The sequence below is a fragment of the Phyllobates terribilis genome, unplaced genomic scaffold (assembly GCF_046119375.1).
Source record: "Phyllobates terribilis strain yellow unplaced genomic scaffold, ASM4611937v1 Scaffold_2__4_contigs__length_985480577, whole genome shotgun sequence".
In the NCBI taxonomy this organism is placed as follows: domain Eukaryota; kingdom Metazoa; phylum Chordata; class Amphibia; order Anura; family Dendrobatidae; genus Phyllobates; species Phyllobates terribilis.
In genome coordinates, this window is record NW_027362762.1 from 749,607,001 (window position 1) to 749,619,033 (window position 12,033).

Sequence of the window (12,033 nt, forward strand, 5' to 3'; positions counted from 1 at the left end):
CAAGATGCCAGTATAACAGATTGCATTTTCGTATTGTTAAGTTCCCTTTAAAAATAATTACATTTACACTTTCAAGAACAAAGGCTATGGAAATGACAAATCTATACAATTCACTTACTATTTTTTGTGAAACAAAGCCAAAAATACTTACATGGATCTCAAACTTCCAGCCACTCACTGCCTCATCAGTGAGAATTTTGGTAAAGGATATCGTTAGACCATCTCTAAAAAATCGTTGGCAGGCTTCACTTTTCACATCAAGGCCTAGGTTACAAAAACAAAAAACACGGTTAGAAGCACATAATCAAAGACACATTTACATAAAATACTTTGACAAGAGGTAGAACACAGGCACTTGTAGCATTAGTGCATTAAGAGCAATGCAGTTGTATAAGGCTATGTTCACACGTTGAGCTTTTCAGAATCACAAATCTGCAGCAAAACCTAATCTCTGGCAGGAAATCAGCTGCGTGAGAAAAGCAGGTTTTGCTGTGTTTTTGTGCGTTTTTTCAGAGTTTTTTTCACTGTCCTTCTGTCTCTATTTATGCATGTACATAAAGTTCTGTGGAAAAAAAAAGAAAAAAAGAACCCCATTCTTTTTTGCCATCAAAAACGCTGATGCAAATTTTGGTGCGTTTTTGATGCGTTTTTTCAGTGTTTCTTTCCACCACCCATTACTTCCTATGGGTGAAAAAACGCTGAAAGAAGGGACATGCTCCATTTTCCAAAAACCCAACCAAAGCACAAAATAAGCAGCAGCAAAAAAAAAAAAGTGAACAGAGAATTATGGTTTCTCAACTTTGCTGGTACTGCAAAGCACAGCTGAAAATCTGCATAAAAATCTACAGTAAAAATGCCGAAAAACCCAACATGTGTGAACATAGGATAGTGTGAAGATTTAGGCTCAGTTTTCTCTACTATCAACTGAAAGCCAACATAGTAAGATGTTTTTTTGTTGTTGCCGCACACTAAACCAAGCAGAGGAATAGTTGAAGAAAAAAAATGGACCGTTTTAAAAATGGCCAGCCATGAGTCCTGACTAGTGTTGAGCAAGCATATTCTGTTAACCTTTTGGCGAGCATGCTCGGGTGCTCATACCAGACTCCATGAGACTGGTATGAGGGCCTGACGTCCACAAGTGGGTGTTGTGCAGGACGACTGACATTTGCCAGAGAACACCAAGATTGGCAGGTTCTACGTTGGCGCCCTGTGCTTTTCACGGATGAGAACAGGTTCGCGCTGAGCACGTGAGAGTCTGGCGATGCCGTGGAGAGCGTTCTGCTGTCTGCAGCATCCTCCAGCATGATAGCTTTGGTAGAGGGTTAGTAATTGTGTGGGGAGGCATTTCTTTGGAGGGCCGTACAGTCCTCCATGTGCTAGCCAGAAGTACCCTGACTGCCATTGGATACAGAGATGAGATCCTCAGACCCACTGTGAGATCATATGCAGGTGCACTGGGCCCTGGGTTCCTTCTGATGCATGACAATGCCAGACCTCATGTGGCTGAAGTGTGTCAGCTGTTCCTGCATGATGAAGTCTTTGATGATTTGGACTGGCCCGCCCGTTCCCCAGACCTGAATCCAATCGAAAACATCTGGTCTCGTTCCATCCACCAACACCACATTGGACCACAGACTGTCCAGGAGTTGACTGATGCTTTAATCCAGGTCTGGGAGGAGATCCCTCAGCAGAACACACGCCACCACTTCAGGAGAATGCCCAGGCGTTGTAGGGAGGTCATACAGGCACGTGGAGGCCACACACAATACTAAGTTTCATTTCCTTGTCTTGAGGCATTTCCACTGAAGTTGGATCAGCCTGTAAATTTGATTTTCCACTTTGATTTTGAGTATCATTCCACATCCAGATCTCCATGGAATATTAAAAATTATCAATGTAAAACAAAATTATTTTTTATTGTTCTCAACACGTTCCACTATGTAATGAATTAAGATTTTGAACTGAAATATTTAATTCAGTGATATCTAGGATGTGGTATTTTAGTGTTCCATTTACTTTTTTGAGCAGTGTATAGTGAAAATCATATTATATAGCACTATGTACTTTACAATTGTTTGTTTTGCCCTTTTACCCAGTCTTTTCCATTAGGTCTATGACATCACCTGATTAAAAACTAACCAGCTGAATCATTCTAAGCTCTATATAGGGGGCGGGGGGGCAAGCGAGCAGCTGGGTCAGGAGTTGAAGAGGGGAATGATTTGCAGTTTATAATATAAGTGCAATATTTCAAAAGGATAAAAACTGATGGGAGTGCCTCAACGAGAGAGCGCAAAGTGAGGCCTGTCAAATATATGACAAAATGACAGCCTTTAGCATAAACTGGTTATTGAAGTCTATGGCAATCAGAAAAAAACATGTGCACATCACAACACCGGCTAATAGTCCTAGTTGTTCATACACAATACAACTTCTCACTATAACTTATGGATTGATAGTATTTTAGTGAGAAAAATACAGTAGATTTTTCCTTCTGTTGCAGTGAACATACCTTTTTTACTAAGATCAATAGCAGCTTCTAAAAGAACTTCTAATTCACCTTTCGGCAAAACTGGAACAACCCAGCGAGGTCTAGAAGAAAAAAAAATAATTTCAGCAACTGAATTTTAAGTGGAAATATATTTAAACAAACTCAATATCAGTAATTAAAATGGCTCATGACAGAAACTAGTGTTTTAAAACACACATTTTCTAAATATTATGAAGATGTATGGCACATCTTAAAGAACAGCATGATGTAGGAGAACAAAACTACTCAATATATAAGTTATCAAAACATATACACATATATACATACATACATACATATATATACATACATATATATATACACACATACATATATATATATATATACACATACATACATACATATATATATATATATACACACATACACACATCTCTATCGCTCTATAAAAGTTTCCCCACCAAATTTAGTGATGAAAGTACTTTCATCAACCTCAAAAAAAGGTTGGTTTAAGTAAGAATATTCATAGTTTCACTATATTCAACGGCTACGCAGCTGGGAGATACCACTTAGTAGATTCACAGATGGATGGAAAACAGGACAGTTGACAAAAAACAAGGGTCTGTAGTGTCAAAAAAAACAGAAAAAAACTTTTTTCACTGGCAAAGAATTAAGACTGGAGGAGCAGTGTCGACCAATCAGCAGTAAGTTTGACAATGGAGACCGCTTCATCTGTGTGTCTAAGCTGACCACCACACACACAAAATTTGGCAATTAATGCTTTTTCCAGCATGAAGCACCAAGACAAAAGTAATAAGTAGCTCAAAGAACAAAACACTGACATGTTGGGTCTATGGCCTGTAAACTCCACAAAGTTCAATCTCATTGAAAACCTGTGGTCAAGCCTCAAAAAGAAGAAGGAAAAAAAAACAAAACTCAGAAATTGTGATAAACTCCAAGCACTGATTAGGCAAGAATGAGGTGCCATCAGCCAGGATTTGTCCCAGAAACAGATAGATATCGAGCATGTCAGGACAAACTGCCGAAGTCTTGAAAATAAGGGCGAACACTGAAAATATTGAGTCTTTGCATCAACTTTGATGTACAGGTCAATAAAGGTTTAAAATCTCATGACATGCTTATAACTGTACTTCAGTAAGAGTTATGAGCCAGATGTTTTTATGGTTACTGAAGTTACAAAAATTAAAATTTGTATTAGTTTCAAAACTTTTGGCCATGACTATACCAATGTAATTATTACACGCATGCATTGGCCACAACTGGACACAAATGAAAATATATGCAGTCTGAGGAATCTAATGGGGGTGGGGAAATCACAGCACACACATCGCGCTCTCCAACCATGCACACATAATACATACTGACTAGGACAACAGGGCAGGTTTGAAGGACAAGTATAGGGTACATAGGTGGCATCTTAGCGGCTCATTAACATATGGAGGAAGGCGATATAACGTGCAACAGAGCTACGGAGAGCCAGCTTCACAAGCTTATAGTGCACAAGAGTGGGAGAGTACAACATTAAAAATTACATGTACAGAAAAAGCTCAGCAAGCACCATTTCAGGCATATATCACCGAAAATGACAGATTCTAAAGGAATTGTCCAACAAAAATCTGACAGATCACTTTTCAAAAGTTTACTATGCTGGGGATACTTTAATTTAGACAAACATTACCTGTTGATCATGTCATCCAGCTTGGCCAGGTCAGTGTGAGGAAAAGCGGGTTCCTCATCTTCGAGTGGAGGTGGAGCATCCCCTTGACCCTGCTCATCTGGAGGGCTGACTGGAGAATTCTCATTGGACGAATCAGGTGAGGAGGTCTAAGAACAAAGAAAGAAGTACACAAATTACAAAAATAAATAAAATTTATAGTTTACAGTTTCAAGACTTGGGCTTTTTCTGTGCCATTTTTACCCGCGTGTTAATTGAAAACTTATGGCTATGATCCTACAACGAGCTTTTAGTGAGTTTTTGATTTTGCAGATTTTCATGAGGTGCTAGCACCTGCGCAGAAGAAACAAGCAGCCAATGCCCATCGAAGGGCGGAAAAGTAATGTGGAACAGGGCACTATGAAGCAGATGGGAGGCAACAGGTACACGAATGAAGAAAGGAGGTTGAGTTTTCTTCCAGGCACCGCACACCCCAGAGCCTGGAAGAACTAGTTAACAAAGGAATAAAAGATAATTTCTGCACAAGAAGACTGCAGATATGAGGCATACAGGTATGACTATTTTAAGCATTCCATAACCTGTATGTCTGTATTAAATAGGTTAGATGTGTCCAAGGGGGTGACAGATTCCTTTTAAAGGGGTTGCCCAGGTTTGGGAGTAAAGTTTGCAGTCTTTATGTGACTGCAACATGTGAATCTTTACAGCGTGCACATGGCGTGCAGTCAGGATTCTCCAGTGCCAGAGCCAGGGTGTCAGGTGACAACAAGCACGAGATATGCATACTCCTAGCCACATTCCAACTAGAGATACCTGAGGTCACCAGGGCTGTGGAGTCGGAGTCCATTTTGGTGAAGTCGGAATAAAATGGACCGACTCATAAAATAAATTGGGTACAGTAGTTCAATGCAGTTTGTGGGGAATATTTTTTTCATAGGAATTTGGGAAAGTTATGAAATGTCCTATAAATGTTTGTACTATTCCTGATCTAAGGGTCTAGACTTTTTGCTGAGAAAAATGTGTCCTACCATAAATTTATCATTTAACCATTTCGCAACCCTGGGATTTTCCATTTTTGCATTTTCGTTTTTTGCTCTCCTTGTTCCCAGAGCCATAGTGCTTTTATTTTCTGGTGAATATGGCCATGTGAGGGCTTATTTTTTGCAGGACAAGTTGTAATTTTCAACGCCATTACTAGTTTTACCATATCGTGTACGGGAAAAAAATTCCAAGTGCTGTGAAATTGCAAAAAAAGTGCAATACCACAAATTTATTTTTTTTTTACCACGTTCACAGAATGCTAAAGCTGACCTGCCATTATTATTCTCCAGGTCATTACGAGTTCGTAGACACCAAACATGTATAGGTTCTTTTTTATTTAAGCGGTGAAAAAAAAATCCAAAGTTTGGTAAAAAAAACAAACAAAAAAAATAGCGCACCGAGCTGAAGTTTTTATTGATACCATTTTGGGGTAGATCCGATGTTTTGATCGCCCGTTATTGCCTTTTATTGCAATGTTGCGGTGACCAAAAACAATTCTGGCGTTTAGAAATTTCTCGTTACGCCGTTTACCGATCGGATTCTTTTTTTATATTGATAGATCGGGCAATTCTGAACGTGGCGATACCAAATATGTGTATGTATGGAGGTTTTTTTTTATTATTTATTTTGAATGGGGCGAAAGGAAGGTGATTTAAACTTTAATATTTTTTTAATTTTTTTCATATTTTTAAAAACATTTCTTTTTCACTTTTTGCTTGCTTCTATAGTCTCAATAGGAGACTAGAAGTAGCACAGGCGATCAGACAAGTGCTATGAGCGCAGACCACTAGGTGGCGCTCATAGCGACCAGCTCATGACAACCACTGGAGTCTGCTGCAGACCCAGGGTTGTTATGACCACCCATCAGTGAACCACGATCACGTGACGGGGTCGACGATGGGCGGGGTAAGTGACGCGCTTCCGGCGCGGCGCTGTTAGATGCCGCTGTCAGAGATTGACATTGGCATTTAACATGTTAACAGCCGCGGGTGGATCACGATTCCACCCACGGCTGTTGCAGGTGCATGTCAGCTGTAATAATCAGCTGACATGTGCCCGGTTCAGTGCGGGCTCAGCGCCGGAGCCCTCACTGAATCGGGGGAATACAGCCTGTGCGTACTAATACGTCACAGGCTGTAAAGGGGAAACATGAGCCATTATGAGGGAGTCTGAGTTGGAGTCAGCTTCATGGAAATTGAAGAGTCGGAGTCGAAGGTTTGGCTTACAGACTCCACAGCCCTGGAGGTTACATGACTGCCCGGTCTCAACGCCGCACTGGAGAATCCTGATAGCATGCAATGTTTGCGCTGTGAAGACTTACAAATCTGCAGCCAGTGTGATGGCAGACTTTGGTGCCCAACCTTGACAACCCCTTTAAAGACTGGTGAATTTCTCATTTTGAGCTTTCTTTTTTTCCTCGCCGTCTTTCAAGAGTTAGAAAACCATTTTTCCGTCGACACGTGTAAACACTTTTTTTGGGGGGGGCGACAAGTTCTAGTATTTAATGATATTTGTTTTACAATAAAATGTACTGAAGCTAGGGAAAAATAATTTAGTGTTATTTAATGGTGAATTCCAACCATTGATTTTTGTTTGTACAATTAAGTGTGGTAAAAATGACCTGGAACAGTTGTCTACACAAGTCAGATTACAGCAAACATGACATTTTTTTCTGTTTAATAAAAAAAAATGTTTTTGCGTTGTGTTGCCATTTTAACAGACCCGTAATATTTTTGTTTTTCTGTTAATGGGGCGGAACGAGGGCCTGTTTTTTTCCTAACATGATCTGTTTTTATTGATACCAATTTCATGTATGTATGAGGTTTTCTTCATTACATTTATGGACAGTGAGGTGACCAAAAAAAATGTATATAAAAAAGTGCAATTCTGGAGTCTTGATTTCTCTTCTTTTTACAGCGTTTACCAATCAGATTAATTCATTACATTTTTTAAAAGATCGGACATTTATGAACGCTGCTCTATTAAGTATGATTTTTTTTCCTTATTTTTAACTGGGACGAGGGGGTAGAGTTCAATGGGGAAAAAAAAATTCTATTTCTAAAAACGTTATTTTTTAGTTCTATTAGGGAATGTGAACCTCCAATCACTTAATCGCTTATACTATATGCTGCAATATCATAGTATTGCAATATGTAGTGAAAAATATGTCTCCTATGGAGCTGAGCTTCAACAAGAAGACAGATACCAGGTGTGATCAGACCCCCAGCTGTGATAGCAACCCAGCAGTCCCCTGCCATAACAGCAGAATGACTACATTTAAATGGCAGCAGATGGGACACAATTTCCTGAGATCCACAACATTATTTTCCATCAATGCACTTGTTTGAGAGTTTGTTTTTAGAGGACCGAGCAGACTTTTTTTTTTATTTTTTTTTTATTGATACTATTTTAGGATACACATGAGGTTTTGACTAAAATTTACATCCTCCCCAAAATGGCCGCCGGCGCCCGAGAGATGCTACTGGAAAAAGAAACTTACCTGCAGCAATATGGCCACCGCCGCCCGCGCAGTAGCGTCTCTCGATTGCCGAGAGATGCTACTGCGCATGCGCGGCGCCATATTGCTGCACCCAAGTTTTTTTCCAAAAGCAAAATGGCGTAAACAAAGATTCTACTGCGCATGCACCGGCGGCCATTTTTGGGGATGTAAATTTTAAATTGGCAAAGAAATTACAAAGGCAATATTTAAAATAGAAGGCAGGTTACTGAAAGCACAGTGACCTGTCAGAGGCCAGAGATAGGTGCTCTCATTATGTATTCCTGTTACAGCCCCTCCCTAAAGTCCCACCCCGGAGCACGAGCATATCATTGTGGCAGAACTGAAAATAAAGATCATAAAAGAACCACTGGACGGATTTCATCAACAAAGGTATCATTTTACTCAGTATAACGGCGCCCACCTGACAGTGTATGTAGTTTACTAAGCACAATCCTGCTGACAGGTGCGCTTTAAGGATTCTGACCTGAATGATTTGCCGTTCATACCTGATTCTGCTGGACTGGAGGCTGGGACTGTCCATCAGGAGCCTGGCCCTGGCTTTCATTCCCTCCAACTGGAGAGCCACGGGTCGTGGCTGTCATACTCGACACAGGGCAAATCTTTGCAATTTTGTCTGTTTATGTAGCAGTTGTAAGAGAAGAAATTATAGTCCCTTTATTAAAGACGACAAGCCAGCATAGGTCTGTCTTACGAAGCTCCACCTCAAGCACAGGACGTTTTGCAGAGACCATTGCATAACCTGTTTGGGGGGACAAAAAAAAAAAAAAAAAAGTCATTAGTATGGAGGCCTGTAAACTGCATTTCACCGCTTTAGATAACTGCACTCAGGATCAATAGTCTATTTTTCATATGTGACAGCAACAACAATTTATGAAAAAAATATTCCAAGGATTACTATATCTAATCCTTCTAAAAGTCCTGCATAAAAAGGCTTTTCAACACCACATTAAATGTGGTTTACATAATCTGAATCAGACAGAAGGAAAAACAAAGGCAACTTGTCACTAGTCTACGGAAGTGCACATGTAGGTTGGAATATCCCAAAACCACTATGGGTAACACTCCTGTTAACAGTGTAGCCCCAGCATTGGTTTTTACTTGCTGTATTGTTATGTCATGAGTTGTCTTGCGGCTTTCTATAGAGAAGTGGCAGGCTTGTTACATGAAGGGTTATATGGCGCACATGAACAGTTTTTAAAGGTTACTAGAAGCATTGCTAACAGATACAGTACAGACCAAAAGTTTGGACACACCTTCTCATTTAAAGATTTTTCTGTATTTTCATGACTATGAAAATTGTACATTCACATTGAAGGCATCAAAACTATGAATTAACACATGTGGAATTATATACTTAACAAAAAAGTATGAAACAACTGAAAATATGTCTTATATTCTAGGTTCTTCAAAGTAGCCACCTTTTGCTTTGATGACTGCTTAGCACACTCTTGGCATTCTCTTGATGAGCTTCAAGAGGTAGTCACCGGAAATGGTTTTCACTTCACAGGTGTGCCCTGTCAGGTTTAATAAGTGGGATTTCTTGCCTTATAAATGGGGTTAGGACAATTAGTTGTGTTGTGCAGAAGTCTGGTGGATACACAGCTGATAGTCCTACTGAATAGACCGTTAGAATTTGTATTATGGCAAGAAAAAAGCAACTAAGTAAAGAAAAAAGAGAGGCCATCATTACTTTAAGAAATGAAGGTCAGTCAGTGCGAAAAATTGGGCAAACTTTGAATGTGTCCCCAAGTGCAGTTGCAAAAACCATCAAGCGCTACAAAGAAACTGGCTCACATGAGGACCGCGCCAGGAAAGGAAGACCAAGAGTCACCTCTGCTTCTGAGGATAAGTTTATCCAAGTCACCAGCCTCAGAAATCGCAGGTTAACAGCAGCTCAGATTAGAGACCAGGTCAATGCCACACAGAGTTCTAGCAGCAGACACATCTCTACAACAACTGTTAAGAGGAGACTGTGCAGCAGGCCTTCATGGTAAAATAACTGCTAGGAAACTACTGCTAAGGACAGGCAACAAGCAGAAGAGACTTGTTTGGGCTAAAGAACACAAGGAATGGACATTAGACCAGTGGAAATCTGTGCTTTGGTCTGATGAGTCCAAATTTGAGATCTTTGGTTCCAACCACCGTGTCTTTGTGAGACGCAGAAAAGGTGAACGGATGGACTCTACATGCCTGGTTCCCACCATGAGGCATGGAGGAGGAGGTGTGATGGTGCTTTGCTGGTGACACTGTTGGGGATTTATTCAAAATTGAAGGCATACTGAACCAGCATGGCTACCACAGCATCTTGCAGCGGCATGCTATTCCATCCGGTATGCATTTGGTTGGACCATCATATATTTTTCAACAGGACAATGACCCCAAACACACCTCCAGGATGTGTAAGGGCTATTTGACCAAGAAGGAGAGTGATGGGGTGCTATGCCAGATGACCTGGCCTCCACAGTCACCAGACCTGAACCCAATCGAGATGATTTGGAGTGAGCTGGACACCAGAGTGAAGGCAAAAGGGCCAACAAGTGCTAAGCATCTCTGGGAACTCCTTCAAGATTGTTGGAAGACCATTTCCGGTAACTACCTCTTGAAGCTCATCAAGAGAATGCCAAGAGTGTGCAAAGCAGTCATCAAAGCAAAAGGTGGCTACTTTGAAGAACCTAGAATATAAGACATACTAGATGGTGGCCCGATTCTAACGCATCGGGTATTCTAGAATATGTATGCGGCCGACCGCGACCAATCAGCTAAGCGGTGTTTAAATTTGGCGCCAATAACTCTGGTCGCGGCCGGCGGCCGCTACCAATCAGCGAATCCTATTAGTGAGGACCGGGGAGCGGCGCTGCCTGTGCGGGTACTTCCGCTGCGAGCAGGAGGGAGATGACCGGCTGCTCGCAGCAGAAGTATTCCGACCGGAGGCGCCGCTTCCCGGTCCTCCCTTCACACTTGCCGTCGGAAGATCAGCGGCCCTAGGTGCTGATCTCCCGACGGTAGCCGCATCGAGGGCAGCGGCGCCGCCGGTCGGGGTCCTTCTGCGGCTAGCAGCAGGGAGATGACCGGCTAGTGCCGGTCATCTCCCGGCTGCATCGCCGCTGACCTCCGTGCGGCAGATGAGCCGCTAACGGCCGCCATCTTTTTACGAAATCACGCGTCGCTGATTGGCCGCGGCCGGACCAATCAGCGACGCAGGATTTCCTGGACAGACAGACGGGATAAGAAGATTATATATATTAGATTTTCAGTTGTTTCACACTTATTTGTTAAGTATATAATTCCACGTGTGTTAATTCATAGTTTTGATGCCTTCAGTGTGAATGTACAATTTTCATAGTCATGAAAATACAGAAAAATCTTTAAATGAGGTGTGTTCAAACTTTTGGTCTGTACTGTATGTATGGCAACTGAAGCGCCAATGTTTTTATGAGTGCGCTAATTTAGTAGGCCACTTTTTATATTGGTAACCTAACAGATTGGTGGCATTATCAGTCAGCTGTTAAACACCAGTCCCATGTAAACATACAGAGCCAAAAGAGATGACTGAGTATGCAGATCAGCTGATACCTATTTTCTTTGGAGTGGCCACTGAACAGTGTGATACAGCTATGCTGTTCTGCTTCACGCTTAAGACCGGAGTCCCAGTGGGGGTAACAGCCGAAAGATGGGGGTGCAGGCGTTTGACTGCATCCATCTTCTAATCCTTAGGATAGATCACCAATATATAAGTAATGGACTACCCTTTAGTTACATATGTGGTGTAATATGGAATAGAATTGTACTAGTGTTATAGAGTTGTAGTAGTTCTTTGTGGTGGTGGGAGGAAGGGGGTGTCCCCAGTTTCTTGCACAATCCATTAGGTCCAATAGGGAGCTACCATAAGTAACAAAAAGAAAACACTACCAAACATCGTAGTTCCAATGCAGAAAAAAAGCAGAGAAAACACTCACAGAAGGGTAAAGATCATTATTTTGTGAATCAAATTAATGGAAAGATTTCTAGCATGTTCTCTTGTGCTAAGGGATTAGACAATGTATATACCATATTTTAAGAGTTTTGTGGTCATCTCCAACCACCTCTGAACTACCACACACACACACACACACCTCTTGGACCAATAGAGATGAAAAGGAGATCTTGAATTTGAAGAGACTTGGAGGGGTTGTCTATTATCGGTATGAATTCACAATTCACTTGTATTGAGTGAGGCCGTGCACGTCTACTCGGAATGTGACTGGGAGTATATACAGGTGCGTCTCACTAAATTAGAATATCAAAAAGTTA

General features: G+C 41.3%; 1 protein-coding gene across 4 annotated transcripts in view; it reads right to left on the bottom strand.

Moving 5' to 3' along the window:
- The window catches only part of USP9X (ubiquitin specific peptidase 9 X-linked), a 123,267-nt gene that overhangs the window by 73,291 nt on the left and 37,943 nt on the right, over window positions 1-12,033 (bottom strand). For all 4 annotated transcript variants that reach the window (XM_073667274.1, XM_073667273.1, XM_073667271.1 and 1 more), the window contains exons 2-5: window positions 8,229-8,482; window positions 4,188-4,333; window positions 2,510-2,589; window positions 152-264 (exon numbers count right to left, since the gene is read on the bottom strand). In XM_073667274.1, the coding sequence (XP_073523375.1) occupies window positions 152-264; window positions 2,510-2,589; window positions 4,188-4,333; window positions 8,229-8,324 (435 nt within the window). In that variant the 5' untranslated portion in view covers window positions 8,325-8,482. The remainder of the gene's footprint in view (window positions 1-151; window positions 265-2,509; window positions 2,590-4,187; window positions 4,334-8,228; window positions 8,483-12,033) is intronic.